Source organism: Papaver somniferum, chromosome 9, assembly GCF_003573695.1.
Source record: "Papaver somniferum cultivar HN1 chromosome 9, ASM357369v1, whole genome shotgun sequence".
Classification (NCBI taxonomy): Eukaryota; Viridiplantae; Streptophyta; class Magnoliopsida; order Ranunculales; family Papaveraceae; genus Papaver; species Papaver somniferum.
Window position 1 is genome coordinate 204103838 of NC_039366.1, and position 21047 is coordinate 204124884.

General features: G+C 36.1%; 1 protein-coding gene and 1 long non-coding RNA gene across 7 annotated transcripts; one reads left to right on the forward strand and one right to left on the reverse strand.

Moving 5' to 3' along the window:
* The first annotated feature begins 13272 nt into the window (after window positions 1-13272).
* Window positions 13273-16176, forward strand: LOC113312315. 4 transcript variants are annotated; one of them, XR_003341651.1, is made up of 4 exons: window positions 13273-13403; window positions 14052-14315; window positions 14858-14950; window positions 15757-15951. It is a non-coding gene; the product is annotated as an uncharacterized LOC113312315 (long non-coding RNA). The 4 variants fall into 4 exon arrangements; XR_003341653.1 differs by having other exon boundaries at window positions 13286-13403; window positions 14099-14315; XR_003341652.1 differs by lacking the exon at window positions 13273-13403 and adding an exon at window positions 15977-16176 and having other exon boundaries at window positions 13644-14315; window positions 15757-15846.
* Window positions 16177-16283: 107 nt separating this feature from the next.
* LOC113312314 (ribosome biogenesis protein BMS1 homolog) lies at window positions 16284-20998 on the reverse strand. 3 transcript variants are annotated; one of them, XM_026561079.1, is made up of 12 exons: window positions 20862-20998; window positions 20572-20744; window positions 20380-20482; window positions 20139-20251; window positions 19855-20042; window positions 19345-19552; window positions 18752-18985; window positions 18306-18554; window positions 17958-18167; window positions 17404-17706; window positions 17186-17320; window positions 16284-16671 (listed from the first exon to the last, which is right to left on the reverse strand). In XM_026561079.1, exons 2-12 carry the CDS (start codon window positions 20725-20727, stop codon window positions 16513-16515), a joined length of 2058 nt encoding a protein of 685 aa, XP_026416864.1. In that variant the 5' UTR covers window positions 20728-20744; window positions 20862-20998; the 3' UTR covers window positions 16284-16512. The 3 variants fall into 3 exon arrangements, with proteins under 3 accessions (XP_026416864.1, XP_026416865.1, XP_026416866.1); XM_026561080.1 differs by having other exon boundaries at window positions 20572-20766; window positions 20862-20966; XM_026561081.1 differs by lacking the exon at window positions 20862-20998 and having other exon boundaries at window positions 20380-20495.
* Window positions 20999-21047: the final 49 nt, after the last annotated feature.

Consider the following 21047-nt stretch of genomic DNA (forward strand, 5'->3'; position numbering starts at 1 on the left):
TGCCAAGGCTAATGTAGGAAAATACGTTAACCACACAATCTTCCAATACTCACCTGTAAAATCAATACAAAGAGCATTAAGAAGTAGATCCATGATTCAAAACACCATTTTCGAGCTATTCTCAGCTGTAATAAGAATAAAAAACCTATCAACTAAACAATGACAAAAAAAAAATGAATGGATATCAACAACCTAATAAAGAACAAAACAAAACTTCAACCCTAGAAAAAAAGGTATTAGACCTTTGACATGGTGTTTTGACAAAAATGACCTTTCCATCTTTCTAAACATGTTGGAAGATATAAATAGACCTTTGACAAAAATGAATCCACCAACTACCAAAGTCGAAGGACCCAAAATTTAGTCAGCAAAAATATAGAAACTTAATTTAAAAATAAAAAATCGAAATCAAACAATTAGCACCTGCAAATTAAATATTATTCAAATACAACCAAAATGAAAATAAAGCAAAGCACAAAAACACGCAACCATCGTAGCTAATAGCAGCATAGAGACGAAGGATCAAAAAGAAAAAATCAAATAAAATAAGAATATCTACCTCATAGGCATTGTTTAGGGCTAATCAAATTAGCACTACCGCCAAAGCAATTAGATGACTTAACCAAACGAATCGAATCTTGATTTGAGGTATCAAAAGATTGGATTGGAAGGATTTTTACTTTTCTTTTTTCTTGACTCTAATGAGACAAATAAAGCATATAAGTAATTTTGATCTTGTTTTAAGCTCACTTATATGAAACAGATTAACACCTCTTAAAATTGATTTGATGCACTAAGATCGATTACAACCAACATTAATCTATGCAGTATCAAAGTAGTATTAATTAGTTAACCATATGATTGGGCGATGAAAATAGGGATAGAGAAACAGGCGAGGGAAGAGTTGGCCTTTGTGGGAATGTCTATAGGTAAAGAGTCACCGACCTAAAATTCCATAGAAAAGAAAATTTTCTTTATAAAATATTTCCTATTAATAAATATCTATAAAATTACCATATATTTTTTCGAAGCAAAAAAAGTACACTAAAATATATGTTTAAAAAAACGTATTAGAATATAATTTCCTGTCAAAAAAAGAATTATATACCATAGAATAGAAAAATTGTTCATAAAACTCTCTGTATCAAACAATGTTTATAAAATTACTATATTTATACGCATTAACAAAATTTCTGCAAGAAAATAAATGGAAATTGTTTTTCCCACAAGCAATTCCTTTTGGAAAGATTATACATGATTACATTTACTTAATTATAATTCCACTCATGGAAATTATGTATAAAAATATCTCAAAAGATATATAAACAGGCAGCCTATGGTAAGTAATTTTATTTATTTATTAAAAATATAGAAATTAATAAAAGTTGTTTCAGATATTTCCTTACAAAAATTAAAAAAAAAATAACTTAAAAAAAGTCCGTACTATCTAAAGATACTTCTATGTGTATATTTATATATATATATTTCGGTCCTAAATATATATTTGTAGTAATTTATTATTGCAAATCCAACAATTTGGATTTTATTAGAATCATGTGAACGCAGTGTAAGAGTTTGTTATAATTTCAACCAATCAGGATCTAGAGTTTCGTTGACATACCAACATAATAGATGGTGAACCTTATTGTCTAACATGTATCATTAGATCGATTCAATTTAATTAGAAATTGATGGCCACAAAATGTAAAGGGGCTAACTTGTTTTTCAGCCAATCAGGAGCGAGAGTTTCGTTCATCGACTAGTGGGAGAGGAGGTAAGTATAACTATCGACGCGGAGTGAAAGATGTAGTTGGGTGTTTAGGTTATTGATTGATTGATTCTCCGCAGGTAGAGTCTCACATATTGGTTTCCAGCACATGAACAACATTAACACCAACATGTGAATGCAACAACAACATGTGCTTTTCATGTTTACATTCATTCAGTTCGAGACGACCATGAAAGCGAAGTCTAAACACATTTGGGATTTTCACAGAAATTTCCAAGGACAGAGACAACACATGGTCCCCATTCCCGCTGCCATGACGAATCCAATGCAGTCCATTCGATTCCTTTTGTTATAAAACGAAGTGTAAACTTCGGTGTGTGCGGCATCATTATTTATTTATTTTCCCTTCGAAAAAGAAACTCCCCTCACATAGTCATATATAATTATTGGGTGAGACTTACAAATTCGAGCCACTATGCGCCATACAAAAACTACACAAGCAATGAAACACAATGCGGAAATAACACAACTACGATGATATAGAAAACAATCACACAACACCGCCAATCACGTGAAAAAACCCCTCCAAGGTGAAGGGTAAAAAACCACGGAAAAATCTTCCACTATAATCAAACAATGGGTTACACACAATTCTCCCAATTTGGGGATAACACTATTTGCCTTAAATTACATTCACCCCTAAGGATGGATCAACAGTTCATTCACCAATAAGATAAGATTCACTATCAATTGACAATAGCAAGAGTAAGAGACACTTACTACTAAGGTTTGAACAAACCCTAGATTTCCCCCCTTTTGAAGAGATGTGAAAATTGATCAATCAATCTTCACCACACTAACCAATAGATCCTTAGCTAAGAACCATTCTTCTTCCTCTTCAAGATTAACTTCAAATCTCACCAAAAATGAACTCTAATAATGGCTTCACCTCTCTTTCTCACTCACTCTTTCTCGAGCTCATTTCTTTTCTTACAACTTGAGAAGATAACTCGTGAGAAAAAATACTCCTCCTAATGCCTTCTTATAACCTAACTTGGATATATGCTACTTAGCTCCTCCCACTGTATAAGGGGAAACTTTGTTGGACCCATAAGGAGGGATAGGCCCAACAATCTTCTCCTCACGACTTTTGGCGAGGTACCCATCACTACCAAACCTTCCCTGCTGCAGAAATACAAATACTTGTATTTTGGTGGAGACTTTGTCATCATATCAGAACTGTTGTTATCTGTATGGATATTCTCAATCTGCAAGACTTTCTCATCGAGAACTTCTTGTATCCATTGATACCTAATATTGATGTGCTTGGTCCTCGAGTGAAAAATCGAATTCTTTCTTAGATGAATGGCACTCTGGTTTTCACAGTAAATAATGAACCTTTTTTGCTTCACACCAAGTTCTCTAAAAAACCTCTTCATCTATATCATCTCCTTGCAACTCTCTGTAGCTGAAACGTACTCTTCCTTTGTAGTAGACAATGCCACACATCTTTGTAACTTGGACTTCCAAGACACAGCTCCCCCTGCATATGTAAATAAGTAACTCGATGTAGATTTGAGACTGTTTGCACCTTCCCAATCTGAATCTGTGTAACCCACTAACTCTGGCTTATCACCACTATAACACAAACACATAATAGAAGGACCCCTTAGAAACCGTGGTATCCATTTCGCTGCTTCACAATGCTCCATACCAGGATTTGATAGAAATCTGATTACCACTCCAACTGCATAAGCTATATCCGGCCTTGTACACACCATGGCATACATCAAACTACCAACTGCGGACGCATAAGGAATTTTCTCCATCTTTTGTTTCTCAACGTCATTCACAGGATATTGATCACGAGTTAACTTAAAATTGTTTGGAAGTGGACAACTTACCGGCTCAGCCTTTTCCATTTTGAATATTTGCAACGCCTTCTCAGTATAGCTTTCTTATGATACCCACAACTTCCTTTCGTTTATATCATGAGATATTATCATGTCAGGAATACGCTTTGATGCACCCAAGTCTTTCATAGAAAAATACTTGCTCAGATCTGACTTCAACCTGTCAACCTTTTTCTTATCTTTTCCAACTATCAGCATGTCATCGACATATAGCAAAAGAATAAGAAAATCACCATCAACAAATTTTTGAATGAATACACAATGATATAAAGATGTCCTCTTGTACCCATGTTTCTTTATGAACGATTCAAACTTCTTGTACCATCTTATAGGAGCTTGCTTCAAACCATATAGACTCTTCTTTATCTTGCATACCATATGTTCTTTTCCTTTGACTTCAAAACCCTTAGGTTGTGCCATATACACATATTCCTCCAACTCACCGTGAAAAATGTTGTCTTGACATCTAGTTGTTCAGTCCAGATGATATGTTGAATAAAGTAGTATATGGGATCAAGTTTCGACATTGTTTGAAATTGATCCACATCCTTCCAGTTTGGTGAAAGGCCCTTTTTGGGTAAAGGTTATTATGAACCTTGTGGAGGACTTCTAGCAAGGTCATTTAAGAGAACTACGGTTGGGTTTTGATTCCTATTGAGGATACGTAGGCAGCCAATGATGGTTCAATCGACGTTGGAAGATTGAGGTGATTTTGTCTATTGATCGTCTCATGCATGAATGCATGATTCGAGGTGGAGAATTGTTGGTAGGATGTCAAGGACTAGATTAGGAAATCTAGTTGGTTAAGGAAACCAAGTACTTGTGTCCTAAGTATAGAAGCTTAAGAGGTTTGTTCTTAGAGCTAAGTTAGGAAACCCTATACTCGTAGGAAAGTATTCCTTGTTAAGGAATGTGTCCACTCCTATTGATGTGTATAAATAGCCATAGAGAGAACTAGAGAAAACACACCAGAACTAAGTAAGAGTTATCTTCTTCTCGCACAAAGGCTTTGTATATTCCAACCTATACGGTGATATATAAAATTGCTTATTCCTTCCGAGGATTAAACCTCGTTAAATACTTGTTCTTATTGTGTATGTGATTGTGTTCTTGGCGATATTGAGATACCTCGTAGTAGTGCAAACCTAACGCTTCTGCGGGCTTTGGCGCAACAGTTACTGCATCGAAAAAATTATCAATGTTACGATATTTAATGATGTTTCTTGGATTTTATTATAGGACGGATCATTAATTCAGCACGCACTCTCATTCTACCGGTTGATGGTTGGTAAATCTTGTAGGCGGATTCAAAATGCCCTTGCCATCGAGCTTGCTTGTATGCGTGAACATTTTGTTGAAGATGCAATGGGACTGCTCATTTTTGTATCTCAGATACCTAGAGCTCTGGATGGGTTTATGCTGGTAGGCTTTTTTTACGCAGTTTCAGTGATATTTTGATGCTTTCTATGTTTATGAATAATCAACTGTTATGCTTTCTTGTGAACTAGTCTATGCATTTGGATCTTAATTTTTTGCTGACATTGATGTTATCAGGATAATTTTATGAACTTCAATATAATGTTTATGGAGGGAAGTCCCAACTGTATCCTTATCTCAAAGCAAAGATGGTAGAAGTCTTGATCTGCTGGATGCCAGAAGGAAGGTGTCACTTGAACAGTTTTGCTTGGCTACAGTAACACAATCTTCTGTGCATCATTTAATTTCGTTGCATGTTGGTTTGGTGTGCAGTGGTTCATCTTCAACAGCTTCTCTTTTGAAGCTCATCAATTTTTCCTTGAGTTTCTTGTCGAGAATCTTTTGAAGCTTTACGTACATACTCAGGTAAGTGTTGTGACTTACAAGTATCTCATTTTGAGAGCTTTGGAAGGATTCTCAGTATAACACATTTAGAGCAGTCTCTTTTAACTTCGAAATAAAAAACAGAGATTCATCTTCATTAACTTCTTGTCCTTATTTCCCAGATATATTTTGTTATCCACTTTTTTGACACGGTATCTTAATTATTATGTTTCCCATCTGGTGTCTTGAATTTAAATGTTGTTCTGATTGTTGTACATTCTTGTGCAGTTATGTGACAAGTTCAACATACGTCATAATATTGCCAAACTTCTGGGGTATCTATGGCAGGTTCCTAACCATTACAATGCATTAGTAAAGGTTGTTTTAAGATCGTATATGTATTCTCTCTTCTTTCTGTCTTTTTATATATTGGATCTAGGAGTTTTACCTTCTGCTGTTGCATATACTTCTTGCTTTCTTAGGTATGCCAAACAGAGTTTTTGTTCCATCAGTTGGAATAGCTGGTAGTTTACTTATGTTATGGAAAGATGGTTTCTCCTTAAACATTGTTCACCAAGATGAAAAATTGATTAATGCTTGTATTATCAATGACCCAAGTAGCGGGATGGTACTTATCTTGTGTCTATGGTACACCTTACATCCATGAAAAAGTTGCTCAATGGTTTTTCATTAAAGACCTTAGTAGTTCTATTAATAAACCTTGGGTTCTTATTGGTGATTTGAATATAGTTTTTTCTCCTAATGATAGAAACTCTGAAGTTAATAATTCAACTTCTGGTGATATCCTAGATCTAATCAAGGACTCTGACCTATCAGACTTAGGTTTTTGTGGAAACCCATTTACATGGACTAGTAATAGACACGACAGTAGACATGTTAAGTCTAGGTTAGATAAGGAACTAGGTAATGGTGACTGGTATTTAACTTAGGGATAATTGGAGTTTGGTACTCAGTTTTAAACCAACACTAGTGTTTGGTCTAACATTTGTCCAACGTTGGTGTTTGGTACCTAGAATGGACGTTGACTGTAGTTGACCAGTTAAATCTTGACTTCTGTTTAGTAAAACAAAAATAAAAAAAATATTAAATTAAATAAATAAATGACATTACAATTATATCCCTGGTTTTAATAATATTTACAGAGTACCTATTCAATATAGCCCTCATCATTTCACCTTCTCCTTCTTCCAATCGTGGCCGCCGCTACTTTCAATTTTAATCAACAAGAATTTTCGATATCGATTTTCCGATTGTTGTGTTAATGGTGATTCTGAAAGAGAAATTCATCTCTACCAACACCAGTTCATGCTCAATAAATTTTTGACGAAATTCCCCAAAGAAATTCTTGTTCAATCTCTCTGTACATCACATTTTCCAGTCACTGTTACTTTCTCACATTTTCCACCCTCAAATATTTTTCTCAGTATTGATCTCTCTATCATTACCAGTGTAATCACCAACAAAATCACGATCTCACTTTCTTTGTCTCTTTATTTTTCTTGTGGTTGAGGGTGTAGGTAATTAAGAATATGTGATAGCAAGAAGATATTATAGATTGGGTACATTTCTCAACTTCCGTATCAACTTCTTATTCACCACAACAGCTGCTCAACTCAATAACTGCACCTTTAGCTCAATTGCAACATAATACATCCCACCTGAACTGCAAGCCTAAGCATTCATCACAATACCCATCTTCTAAACCTTTTTGTTATCTCAATAACATCATCTATCAACTGTGGCTCCAACTGCAGCAACAGAACTACCACGAGTCCATCTCCACCATATCAGCAAGGCAACACCTGCAATTTCAACCACTTTGCAGCTTCAGTTCTGCACCACCAACAAACCCCTTTTCTACTCCATCTAGTTCACTGCATTTCCATTTACAGCTCCATGATTTCTGCATAATACATAGCTTATACACAGACAATACAAACACAACCTCATTTGAGCTCCACCAGAATATGTTCCACGTAATTCACCCAGATTGTACCATCATTTGTAGTACCCACTGAGCATCAACATCTCAAATTCTCGATGATACCTTGGTTCTCCGTCTGCAGTTCCATTCAACCAAACCCATTCTTCAGATTCGAACACTTTCAGTCAATTTCAACCCCAGATTTAAAACCTTGGTTCCATTAACATAACAGCAAACCATCTTCAGTTAAAAACTGAATCTGCATCTTTATCTTCACAACTCCTGTCCTAGCATACATATAAATCTACACTTCATATTCTTCCCTGCATCAAGAATACTGAACTCGTCCTGCTCCCTTACTGAAATCGGATATTAAATAAGCTATCATCTTCGATTGAACCACAATCCTTCAAATCCATCAAAATCTTAACCCCGAAATCAACGAGTAACTTCATCTTCCGAACCCCTATTTCTTTCACATATGTTTCTCCTTTACGAAACAACATCATTTATTTCTCCCTTAATTCCGCACACATCTTTGTCTGCATCAACCACCACCAGAACTCAATTCATCACTTTTCCCTGCAAACCCAAATTCTCAACAACAACAAAACCCTTGTTTTCTGAATCAAACAAAACCCTAATTTACCTATTAATCAAACCCCCAATTTCACTAAATGGAAACCCCAATTTCTGAATCAAACAAGCCCCCAATTTCTGAATCAAACAAACCCCCAATTTCTGAATCAAACAAAACCCTAATTTTTCGAATTCAAATCAGACACCCAATTTGCTGAATCAATTCGAAACCCCAGTATATCTAAATTAAAACCCAAGTTTGAATGAATCAAAACCCAATTGTTAGTAGTTTTGTTCGAACTAGTGGTGATGATTACGGTGGAAAGGTGTTAGAGCGGTGGTGGTGGGTGTTAGAGCGATGGTGGTGGGTATGGCGATGTTAAAGAAGAAGAAAAAACAGTTAGTAGTTTTGTTCGAACTAGTGATGATGATTACGGTAGATAGGTGTTTGAACGGTGGTGGTGGGTATGGCGATGCTAAAGAAGAAAAAGGGACGGAAACTAATGGTGGTAGTCGTGGTCGTGCTTTGCAGAAGGATGAGAACATGGTTTTATTAGGGGAAAAGGTTATAATAGTAAATTTCATCTTTAAATATCATTTAATTTAATTATAATTATTGTTTTTAATTTATTTAATAATTTTTAAACTTAAGTTAAAATTTAACCTAGTCAACGTCGGTCAACATCCAGTCCAGGTACCAAACACCAACATTGGACAAATGTTAGACCAAACACTAGTGTTGGTCTAAACCTGGGTACCAAACACCAATTATCTCTTTAACTTATCCAGACTCTATTCTTAGCCATTTACACCAAAAATGGCTCAGACCATACACCTATATTGTTAGAACTCTCAAAACAAAATAGAGTGTCAGGTAGAAACTGGAAGCTTTTTGAGCATTGGCTCAAGCAAGATAGTTTCTCCAATCATATTAAATCTGCATGGTCTTCTAACTACTCTGGTTCTAATGCTTTTATTCGTACCAACAAATTATCTAATACAAGGCACATTTTTTCATTGTGGAGTAAAAATACTTTTGGTAATATAAATGAACGTATTACTCAGCTACAATCAGTGACAAATACCTTGCGAGCTGCAGATTTGAATGGCTCAAACACTGGAGTTGTTGTTAATTTAGAAACTGAAATCAGAATGCTCAACGATATTCAAGCAAGTTCTAATAGACAAAAAGCTAGGGGACCACTTCTATAATGGGATGGATATGAATTCAAGGTACTTTCACATTAGAATGAATCGAAAGAAATCTCTATATAGAATTGACTCCCTCTTGGCCCCTGGTGGAATATGGTGCAATCATAGAGACTCTCTTTCTGACCTTCTCAAAAAGCATTTTCAAGATATTATGTAAATCTCAAATCATCCAAGTAGTCAGCATTTTCTCAAGCATATTCCACAATGTATTTATATAGAAGATAATGAAGAACTTGAAGTTATTCTTACAGAGCATGAGATCTACCAGGCTTTGATGAAGATGGAGCCATGGACTTCACCAGGCCCAGATGTTTTTCCACCTGGCTTCTATCAGAGACAATGTCAATTGGTAAAGGAAGATGTATGCAAAATGATCAAGTCCTTCTTTCATTATGGGTTTCTTCTTAAGCAGCTGAATAACACAAGAGTCTCTTTGATTCCTAAAGTCCAGATTGCCAATAAGCCAGAAGACTTTCGTCCAATATCCCTCTGTAACACAGTGTATAAAATTATCTCAAAAATAATAGCCTTGAGAATGAAGAAACGTATTGCTAACATCATCTCTCCAATGCAATCTACGTATGTCCCAGGAAGATTAATCTCAGAGAATATATGTTTGGTTCAGGAAGATTTTCAAGCTATGAAGAAAAACAAAGGTTTGAGTGGGCATCTTGCACTCAAAATGGACATGTCCAAAGAGTTTGATAGATTAGAGTGGAGTTTCTTGCTGGATATTCTTAAACAGTTTGGGTTCTCGAAAAAAAGTCGTTAGCTTATTTCAAAGTATATATCTACAAGTCATATTGACGTCATGTTGAATGGTACTCCTACTCCATCCTCCAAGCCTACTCTTGGTATACGACAAGGTGATCCTTTATCACCCTACCTTTTCATCCTAGTAATGGAGTCTTTCTCAAGATTTTTAGCTTACCGCGAGAAAACAGGTCAGTTGATAGGTATGAAAATTTCTCGCTCAATACCAGAGATTAACCGTCTGCTTTTTGCCGATGATTGTCTTTTATTTTGTAAAGCTAATGACTCTCAGGTTCAAAAACTACTACATGTGATTCATCAGTTTTTTCTATGTTCAGGACAGTTGATTAACTTCAATAAGTCAGTTGTATACTTTAGTTGTAATCTTGATCCTGGGGTTTGTCAAATAAGTAGTGGTACTTTACAAGTCAGATATCTTAATATTTCAGACGAGAAGTACCTCGGATTACCTTTATTTGTGGGAAGGAAAAAGCGTATCCCTTTTTTCATTCTCTGCGCAAAAATGGACCACAAATTCTCCAATTGGAATGGCAACAACATGTCTGAAGCAGCTAGATCCGTGATGATCAAGAATGTTTCGAATGCCATACCAATTCACCACATAACAAGTTTCAAACTACATGATGTTACCATCAAAAAGATGAGCTCTAAACAACAAGAGTTCTTGAGAAATAAAAAGACTTACAATGGAGAAGAACTCAAAAACCGAAAGAAGAAGGAGGCTTAGGATTCCGATCTATGCACATATTTAACAGAGCTTTACTCGTGAAATCAGCATGGAAACTTTGTTCTGATACTGATTCTATGATGGCCAAATCCCTTCAGGAAAAATATTTTCAAGATGGAGACCTCTTTAACTTAAAGAAGAAGTCTAATTGCACCTGGTCATGGAGAAGCTTAATTTTTGAGCTAGGGTTTTTTCAAAAACACAGTTGTTGGTGTATATGGGTAATGGGAAAAATATTTTAATTTTGAAACACAGATGGATACAAGCATTCTCAAATCCCCCTGTACCAAAACAAGGATGTTCTTCACATCATCAATACAAATATGCACACCAGCTTTTTAAACAAGATAACAGTTCATGAGATATTAATATTCTTCAAGAGTTATTTGATCTCAGCACAGTCAACATTATTTCTGGTATTCAGATTCACAATAATCAAGAAGACAAGATACTCTGGTTACTTGAAAGAAATGGTAATTTCTTAGTAAAATCTTCCTATAGAAAGATGTATGAAGAACAGAATGATTCAGAATCTGTGGGGACAAGGCTGATCAAAATTTACAAAACACCATGAAAACTTCCTTTACTTCCCAGGATACGAAAATTCTTATGGTAAGTTGTTTCAATCCTTCTCCCAACAAGGGACATTCTGAGTATAAAGATACCTGGAATCGAAACTGTTTATCCTTTATGTGAACAAGTGCAAAAAACTTCAGCGCATGTACTAATGGAGTGCAACTTAACAAGGATAGTTTGGTTTTCTATCTCTGGTTGGTATTCAAATGGTTCTATCTCCTTATTTGATTGGATAAGAAGTTGGTTTGATGATCTTCATGCAAGAAAGATTACGGAAGATGAAATCTGCAAAAAGGTTATCATCGCATGGTGCATCTGGACTGACAGATGTGATAAATCATTTCATAATGTTAATCCATGTCTTGAAAGAACCATTGAAAAATCTCGTAGCTTCATCAATGAACATTTAGCCCAAAAAAACACGACTCATATTATTGCTAAATATGGACTGTCGAAGAAATGTACACTGGACACCTCCACCTTTGGATGTTGTTACCATTAATGTTGACGGTTCTTACATTAACTCTAATAAGACTGGTGGCACTGGTCTAATAATTCAAAATTTTGCAGGTGCTCAGCAAGCAGCAAGGTGCATCCACCTGAGGGGAATTAGAAGTGTATAACAAGCAGAATGCATGGGATTGTGGGAAGCTGTGAACTGGGCTCAAAGGCTAAAGTTTGAGAAAGTGCATTTTGAACCTGACAAAAATACAGTGGTGGAAGCAGTCAACAAAAATGCTTCAATAGATTGGCAGTTACTCAACATGATTAAAGATATTCAAAAGTTTTTCAGTAGTTTTAACTCTTGGAAATGTTATTACATTCCTAAAGAGGATAATTTTCTCTAAAATAGCTAGAGAAAATGCTTTATCTGTATCTTGGTCTAGCTCTTCTCCTAAAGAGATTAGAGTACAACTTTATGAGAATAAAACTCATGTACTGAACAAAATTTCTTCAACATATCATCTTTCGTTTCAAAAAAAAAAAGTCCAGTTACCAATGTGTAAACCATAAATATCTTCCTTGATCTGCTACTTCATGGAAAATGCTCATAGTTTTTTCTCACACCACTGCGGGTGATATAGGATAGGGAACCGTGGACCAAATTTGTTCATCTTGCTCTAATTTTCCACTGTGAAAAACATAATTTGTTCATCACGAGGCTCAACTGTGGAAATTGCCCTTAATGTGCAGTTTCCTTATCTTTAATTCTTTATCGTGAATTCTACAAGATGCTCCTACTGGATTTTCATTAAGGTGTTATGCATGTATCTTTGGAATCTGACTCATGGTCTGCAACAAGTAGCCAAACATTACTATCAGAAATAACTCCCAAAAATGTAGCCAGAAAACTAGGGCTGTCAATGGGTACCCATTACCCGGAACCGGAACCGGATCCGGATCCGGTATATTTGGGTCCGGTTCCGGGTCCTAAAGTTGGACCCATTAGCTACTTAGGACCCGACGGGTAATTACCCGATTGGACCCGAATCTAAACGGGTCCAAACGGATAATACCCGTTGGGTACCCGCGGGTAACGGGTACCCGTTTATTCATACTTTTATTTATGTTTTTAGCAAAATTATAATTATTTTTTTAGTTTTAGCTTTGATATTTTACTCATTTAAATTTTTTCTTTTACATTTAATCTTTATTTAGTACATTCATAAGAAATAATAATAATTTTTTAAAAAAATTACTTAAATCCAAGCTAAAAAGAGAAATATATTAAGTTTTTGAGATTTTTTAAATAGTTTTTTTTATAACCCAATGGGTACTCGGAACCGACGGGTACCCGGATATTTAAACGGGTTCGGTTCTGGATCCACAAATTCAGGAACCGGACCCGACCTTTATAAGTAGGGTCCGGGTCCGGATCTAGTGATACCGGGAGGACCCGGACCCGTTGACACCCCTACTGAGAAAACAATGTTCCAAACCATTAAAAAGAAAAATACACAGTCCCGACTCCCGAAACATTGTTCCAAACCATCAAATTAAATTTTTTTTTTTTTTTTTATAAAGTATCTTTCTTTAGTTGTTCATGTTTTCTTTAATTTTACTCGGCACTCATTTCAGTTCTCCTCCTCTCTCTGTCACTCTGAAATGGGGATTTCATAAGTTCTGCCACCTTCGTGATAGTGCAGGGTAAGTATAAGAAAAACATAGTGAAATCAGTTTCAAATTCAATTTTTAATGGTGACTAATTTTAATCAACCCTCCTTCTCTTTTTGATTCGGCACAGTCCTGAGTTGTTCATCAAATTTTTGATGAATTGAATGTTGAAAAAGAGAGGGGTTATTAATCATCTGAATGATTTTCTGATTCTGATTCTTGGTTTTTGATCAGATTTTTAGGTTCAGATTCATCTTACTTCATTGTTTAGGGTTCAATTTTCTGTGTTTTTTTTAGCATTTTAAAAATGGTAGAGAAAATTTTGTTTTCTGTAAAGTGAAAATGACATCTGTAGATGCAATGAGTTATTTAAGTTGTTAATCTTTGTTCGCATTTAAGAAATTTGTACTTCTCAACTAGGTTTTTGGTTTCTTGAGGAGGTTTTGGAGTTAGTACTTGATTTTAGTAGGATTGTTACCATAAGGGTTGCTAAACAAGTTAGTAGTTGTGTATATCCAAACGTTTAGGATATGGTGTTCTAGTAATGGATGATTAAGAACTTCAGCTATCAAACAATGTTGCATCCGAGTTGTGTAGTATTCTGGATGCAATTGAATTTCTAACTAATTTGTTTGCTTTAATTGCCCGCTAGCCCACTTTTTTGTGACTTATTTTGTGCAGAGATTCATAATTCAGTGGACATGTAATAGCCTCAAAATTCCTTACAGATGATTCTTCCAAAAATCGCGATGCTGAGAAGAAGCAAGTGATGTAAGGAGATCAAATTTTAGCTGAAAAAGCTTAAGGACAGTGTTTGTGATGCTGATGACATAATGGATGAATCCTCTTATGAAACCTGTTGCGTCTGCACCGATATACAGTTCGAAGCTGGCTAAATTTCCGTCAGTAATTAACTGATTGCCATGATGACTTGTCGTCTCATTAGTAAGTCTTGTTTTTCTCATTTTCATTGATTTTGTGATTTTAGCTGTTTACTTGATTCTTATGACATGCTTCGGCCTCCGAGTCTTGTTTCACTTATTGCACAGAGCCTGCATATGTTCTACTGTAACTAGGTAGAATTTAATGGCCACCGCGTACACTAGGAACACTGGTTGGAAAATAATTTAAAATATTGGATTAGAAGATATCGACCAAAGGAGACTTCTGATTCTTATCGTCTTGCTTTCTTGTATCTTTAACCTGCTAATATACAATTACCTAAACATTTTCGCTTCAACTCTTATGCTTGGATTACAAGATAATAAAATTACATTTCTTCGCTGCTGAGATTGTTAGCCTCTTGTGTGACGAATTTGATATACATAACATTTGGAAGGCTTCTGACTATGATCTGTTTGCCCTTACAGAAATAAGAAAAGTTCTGTTGTGGTATGATGTATCACTTGAACAGTTCTGCTTGGCTACAGTAACACAAAATCTTGTGTGCATCATTTAATTTCATTGCATGTTGGTTTGGTGTGCAGTGGTTCATCTTCAACAGCTTCTCTTTTGAAGCTCATCAATTTTTCCTTGAGTTTCTTGTCGGGAATCTTTTGAAGCTTCACGTACATACTCAGGTAAGTGTTGTGACTTACAAGTAAGGGTGTCAATGGATGTCCGAAAACTCCGGTATTCGTTCGAATTCGCATTCGAAATATCAAATATTATTCGAAAATAGTTTTCGGATTCGGATATCCGGATTTTTTTATCCGAAAATGTAACTCATCGGATACGAATTCGGATATGGAGGTATTTGCATCCGAAATATCCGTATCCGAAATTTATGTATGAATAAATATATTTTTTAAAACTATGAAAGTGTAGATCGCATCTATTTTTTTTATTTTTCTTTATATTTTGATATTTTGTTAAATTTTATTAAAGATCATAAATAATACTTTTAATTCTAATTAATTTTTATTATGTAAACATTAATTTTGAGCAAAAATAAAAATATTTACTATTATTTTTTCTTATGATTTCGGATCGGATAATTATCCGATATCCGGATAGAAATTCGGATACGAATTCTGAGTGAAATTTACTATATCCGTTCGGATTTCAAATCGAAGTCGAATAGTATATGGTATTTTCGGATTCGGATGCTGATAGTGTCCTATCCGCATCCGTATGCATCCGTTTACACCCTTACTTACAAGTATCTCATTTTGAGAGTTTTGGAAGATTCTCAGTACAACACATTTAGAGCAGTCTCTTTTAACTTCGAAATAAAAAACAGAGATTCATCTTCATTAACTTCTTGTCCTTATTTCCCAGATATATTTTGTTATCCACTTTTTTGACACGGTATCTTAATTATTATGTTTCCCATCTGGTGTCTTGATTTTAAATGTTGTTCTGATTGTTGTACATTCTTGTGCAGTTTTGTGACAAGTTCAACATACGTCATAATATTGCCGAACTTCTGGGGTATCTATGGCAGGTTCCTAGCCATCCCAATGCATTAGTAAAGGTTGTTTTAAGATCGTATATGTATTCTCTCTTCTTTCTGTCTTTTTATATATATTGGATCTAGGAGTTTTACCTTCTGCTGTTGCATATACTTCTGGCTTTCTCACTTCTTCTTGTTATTGTCATTTCAGATTGACAAAGAAGAGGAGAAGGGGTGTATTTGAACTTTCTCAAAGTATGTTTCTTCTAGACGGAAGTCTAAACAGAATTCTGAAACTGAAAGAGATAGAAAAGAGACGGTGAATACCGTGGAATGGGAAAGGAGATCATCTCAAGAGAGGCAAGAGAGAACCCGACAGTTCCATTCTCAAGAGAATGTTTTCTTTAATTTTACTCGGCACTCATTTAAGTTCTCCTCCACTTCATAAGTTCTACCCCATTATATTTCGATGCAATACACCCCTGTTAGTACAATAATTCATAAACGGAAAACCACACTGGTGCGAAAATAGTCTTTTCAGATATAGGATCCTTCCATGATGAAGTTCAACTCTTACTATAACAATACAAACAGTTACACTGAAAGATCGAAAGGATAATTTTAAGATTCTGCGGAAGTAACAAACTCCCAGATATAAGCAAACGAATGAAACCAATACTAGTTAAATTATATTACTAGATAGCTTGTCATAAACAACTGCATTCACAAAAGTCTCCTCTTACCAGCTCACCACTGTCTTACCGGTACTACCTTACCACCGTACCTTCGCAAAAATATATCGAGTCCCGTGACTTCTTCACCGTCCTTGATCACCGTTGGTTCTGCTCCTGATATCTCCCGGCCGTGACAAACACTAAATTTGCTCCTCTTGAGTGGCTTCCACTCCTGTACAATGGACATAATATCAACCATATCAGATGCAATTTTACAGAGCTATCAAAACGTAACATAACCCAAAAAATACTCCGTCTGTTTCAAAAAGACAGTACGGTTTGATTTTGTCAAAAATATTAACAAGACCATAATAGTTTACATTCTTACCCTTAGTTACTTGCATAATTTATTTCAATAAATATGTTAGTAATAAAGCAATGTCAGAACTAGAGAACAATAACTAAATTATTTTGATAGAATGTCTCTCTCTTCAATGATACACCTTCTTACACAGGCTTCAATAATTCCAAAATTTACAAGGAAACAGATTAGAACTTAAGAAAAGGAAATCCCAATAAGAAACATGATAGGATATAGAGAGTTAGAGACTAGTAGAGCCAGGACTAATATAGCTGGCTGTCCTACATTATAACACCAAAGCAGCAGAAAAGGCATTAAACCAGAAAAACGAGTTCTCGCAACGCGAGCACACAGGAAAGATCTGAATCAGCCCAAGAGTTCATACCTCTGATGAATAAGCAGACTCAACCACTGATGAATAAGTTGACTCTAGCGGGTTTGGTAAAGTAACCAATGAAGGTTTCCCCTCACGAATAACCACACCATGTCGCTGATAGAACTTCTGCTTCCTCCGAGCAACCTGGGTTTTGATCCAAATATAGGTAAATAAGTGTGGACTTGTAAAATGTATGCACTGAAACTGGGTTATGATATGGAGAAAACCTTTTTGTATGAAACAGCAAGCTCGTACTCGACGATAGTGGCGAGGTTGGTCGTGCCGGGCCTGCCGGCAGCAGCAGCGGGGATGGTGGCGGCGACGGCAGCGACAGTGGCGTCGTCGACTGCGGCGATGGCGGCGGCAATGCCGGCGATGGTTGCTTCGACGAACTCTAAGGGTTTGGAGAGCAAATTAAACTGTTTGAAGAGTGCAGGAAGTGCGAGTGTGGCCGGAACAGGAAAAACCAAAGTGTCGCCCATGTGAACATTGACCTTAAATGTGCATTCAAATAACCGATCTCCCACAACCTGCACATAACACACAACAGAAATCAGGAAACCTTACAGTTCGAATTCACTTGCAAAAATAGATGATGCCAAATAACACACTGGACAGCAGTGCAAAATTCAGTAGTGCGAGACATAGAAAGATTAAAAAAGAACACAAAAGAAAAAGGGTCACAACCTGTTGTTCTTTAATCTAGAAATCAAATAGAGAACTCATAACAAAACCCAACGGCAAATACAGAAGAGAGGATTTTGTTTCTAGGCACACAAACCTTGTCAATCTTCCCCCGAACTCCGCTCTTAGTCTGAATTGGTGCACCTATAAACTTTAACCCATCAATTTGAAAGTTTGGTGCAAACTTGATACGAGCAGTCTTCCAGCAGGTGTCAACAAGAGTTACTATCTTTTCTACGTTCAGCAATATCTTTGCGTCAAGATTAAAATCAAGAACGACACCCTTGGCCATAATCCGAAACTCTTCCTGATTCAAACGCACATATCATTAATAAACAAAGTTCTAGATACGAAAAAATCAACAATTGGTTAAGCAGTAGCTTCAGATTGCATCCTTGAATTACAAAAATGTATAGGATAGAACAATGGAAATTGAAACTCAGACCTTATCTTTCAAACAATTAAGATTAGTCATTACAGCAGCAATTCTGGTCTTGGGAGGTGCTAGAGGGCCCCAAAACACTGCAAGACACTCCTTATGTTCTGGAGTGTAATTGAGAAGTTGATGCTGCCCATATTCGTTTTCCATGGCATAAATAGCAGTTGTCTCATAACGCCTCCAACCAGCCGAAACAGTGATTGGAGCACCAGTCATCAACAAATCCATACGCCAACTATGCCGCTTAAGTTTCACCTGAAAAACAACACAAAAACATGATCATACAAGCAGCACACAGGTATAAATGCCTTGCTATGAGCTTATATTCAAATTTTGAATGGCAGCTCCTTCCATTTTCTTTTGTAAGAACCCAACCGCGTGCTAAACCAGTAACATGGTTCCATATAACACACTTTGCAGTAGTAAATAAAACTTAGAAAATGCATAATTACCTGCATATATCCAGAATTTTCCTCTTCTGGAATGATACCTCCCACGAGAATAGGATGATGGGGATCAAACTTTTCAACTATTTCCGGAGGAACATCAAGAAAATCCAACCTCACATAAGTCCCTGTGCTTTGTTTATCAAGAAGAACGAAGTTCCCAAAAGAATGAACAGGGCAAGGATCATAATACGTTGTAACGCCAGCTAAAGAGAAATCCCCAACACCAGCAATATGCACCTGGCACAACACACCTAATTAGTTTATTGGAAACAAAATACAAGTAACCATGTGGTAAAAGAAGTGTATAATAGGTGTGCATGTTCAAAAAGATGAGCCTATCAGACTCATGTGCAGATGACAGTTACAGAACCAGCATAAACAGGGAATTGCATTAAAAACAGAAAACCAAGAAAGGGCGAGCAGATAATTATCTGAAGCTCTAATTAAAAAACAAAATACAACCAACTCGAATCAAATATTAATATACTATGATATGAAAGAGTATTTGACAAGGGGACAACAAAAACTATAAAGCAAGTTTGGCGGCAAGTGCATCAATGAATTGAGAACCACAATAACACAGTTAAGAGAAATACCTTAGCTCCTTCCTTGATATTACAACCTCTGAGATAACCGTACAGACTTAAGTTTCTATTGAATTGTTTATCCCCATGCGCTCTTTCTGGAGTAACATCTTCAAAATGATCTACCAGCACATAAGGATGTTTGGCCCGCCATGACAGAGGAAGGAATTGAGGATCTGAAAGCATTTCTCTCACATCTCCAATTTCAGGCATTTTGTACCTGTAAATCATACACTGGATAAGAAACCATGATAGACTTTCCTTTAATTCAGATGAAAGGGAAACATTAATATTATATTACTAATGTGAAGTGTGATCTTTCATCTTTGATCATTAGATCAGCTCCTACTGCAAAATATTTATATAACAAAATACCTTCCTTAGCAAGAAACCCTTGAACTAAGAAACCACTAGACTAGAAAGCATTGTTACTTAAAACCTTAACTGAAAAAAAAAATTCAAGCAAACATAATCCTCCTCCATTAGATGCTACTTCGCTAAATTCATCTAATAAAAACTTACAAGCCATTTTCGAGACCGCATAAGGTCAGAAGTTTTGCTCCTTCATATATTTCAGTACAGAAATGATCCTCGAGACGCTGTTTGACTTTTGACATTTCATCTAGACCGACCTCGTCAAGATGTGTAAGAACCCCAATAACCTTTGGAAAGCCGTGAACTTGTAAAAGGTTACGGAACTCAAATGTTTCCTGAAATCAACAAAAGCATGCATTTTCTTGAGAACCCAGACATGCCATTCTCAAAACCATTTTACTCATAAAAGATCATTCTTATAAGTTACTCACCTGTTCAAACCCATAACTTGCGTCAACCATTAATATCGCTACATCAGCATACTTTGCGGCGTCAATCATGCCATTAATATCATCCGGACACTCCACAAACTGTAGCCGTGTACCTTTATGTAGATGAAAACTTTTTAGCAAAACCAAAGTTACCCGTGGATATGTTACATCAGCATAATATTACATTAACAAAGGAATTTGAGGTGAATACTGAAGAATATAAATAAAAATAAAACTGAACCTGATTCGTTCGGGACTAGGACTGTTGGGAAGGTGCCTTGTGGATAAGGGAAGGGGCGTTGCATACTATTTACTATAGATTCAATCAACAAGGACTTCCCAACCTACATAATATATCTGTATGAAACAAACTGTTATAAACCTCAATTGGGATTGCTACAGAAATTCAAAAGTAAATAGGGGATCTTCTTACCTTGCGAGGTCCCTGCACGACGACAATGTAAGGTGCGGGATCATCAATTGGACGTGGAAAATCAAGGTTGGGAGTGTTCTTGTTTAGAGGTTGCTCATCGTCGTACTTCCTCCGTCCTCTATATATTTTGAAAGCCCAATTATCACCAATCGGCATTTGATTTAAAATCCTACCTGATGAACACAAAAAAAAATTCTGATAAAACCCTAATAAGTGATTTCCAATTATTGCTTACCAAAACCCTAAAAAACAAGTAACCCCAAAATTCATAAGTCAGGAATCACCATCACCTTAAATGGAGAAAACTTTCTTCTTTTTGTGATTGATTGCTGTCGGTTTCCTTTCTAGATCTCTCGCCTCGATAGCAGCTGTGATCAAAACCAGATAGAGATACTGCGTCTCTTCTGGTTGTATATACTAGTACGCCGGCACGTGCTTTTCTTTTGCTCTCTCATGGGACCGTTCTACCTCTTTAT

What these genes read in the sequence shown, in the direction of transcription:
- LOC113312314 (XM_026561079.1), bottom strand. Translation starts at nt 20,727, where the DNA reads ATGCCGATTGGTGATAATTGGGCTTTCAAAATATATAGAGGACGGAGG. An exon ending in CAAGTTATGGGTTTGAACAG is followed by an intron (nt 20,043 to 20,138) that starts GTGAGTAACTTA and finishes TGTTGATTTCAG; the next exon opens with GAAACATTTGAGTTCCGTAA. An exon ending in ATATCAAGGAAGGAGCTAAG is followed by an intron (nt 18,986 to 19,344) that starts GTATTTCTCTTA and finishes GTGTTGTGCCAG; the next exon opens with GTGCATATTGCTGGTGTTGG.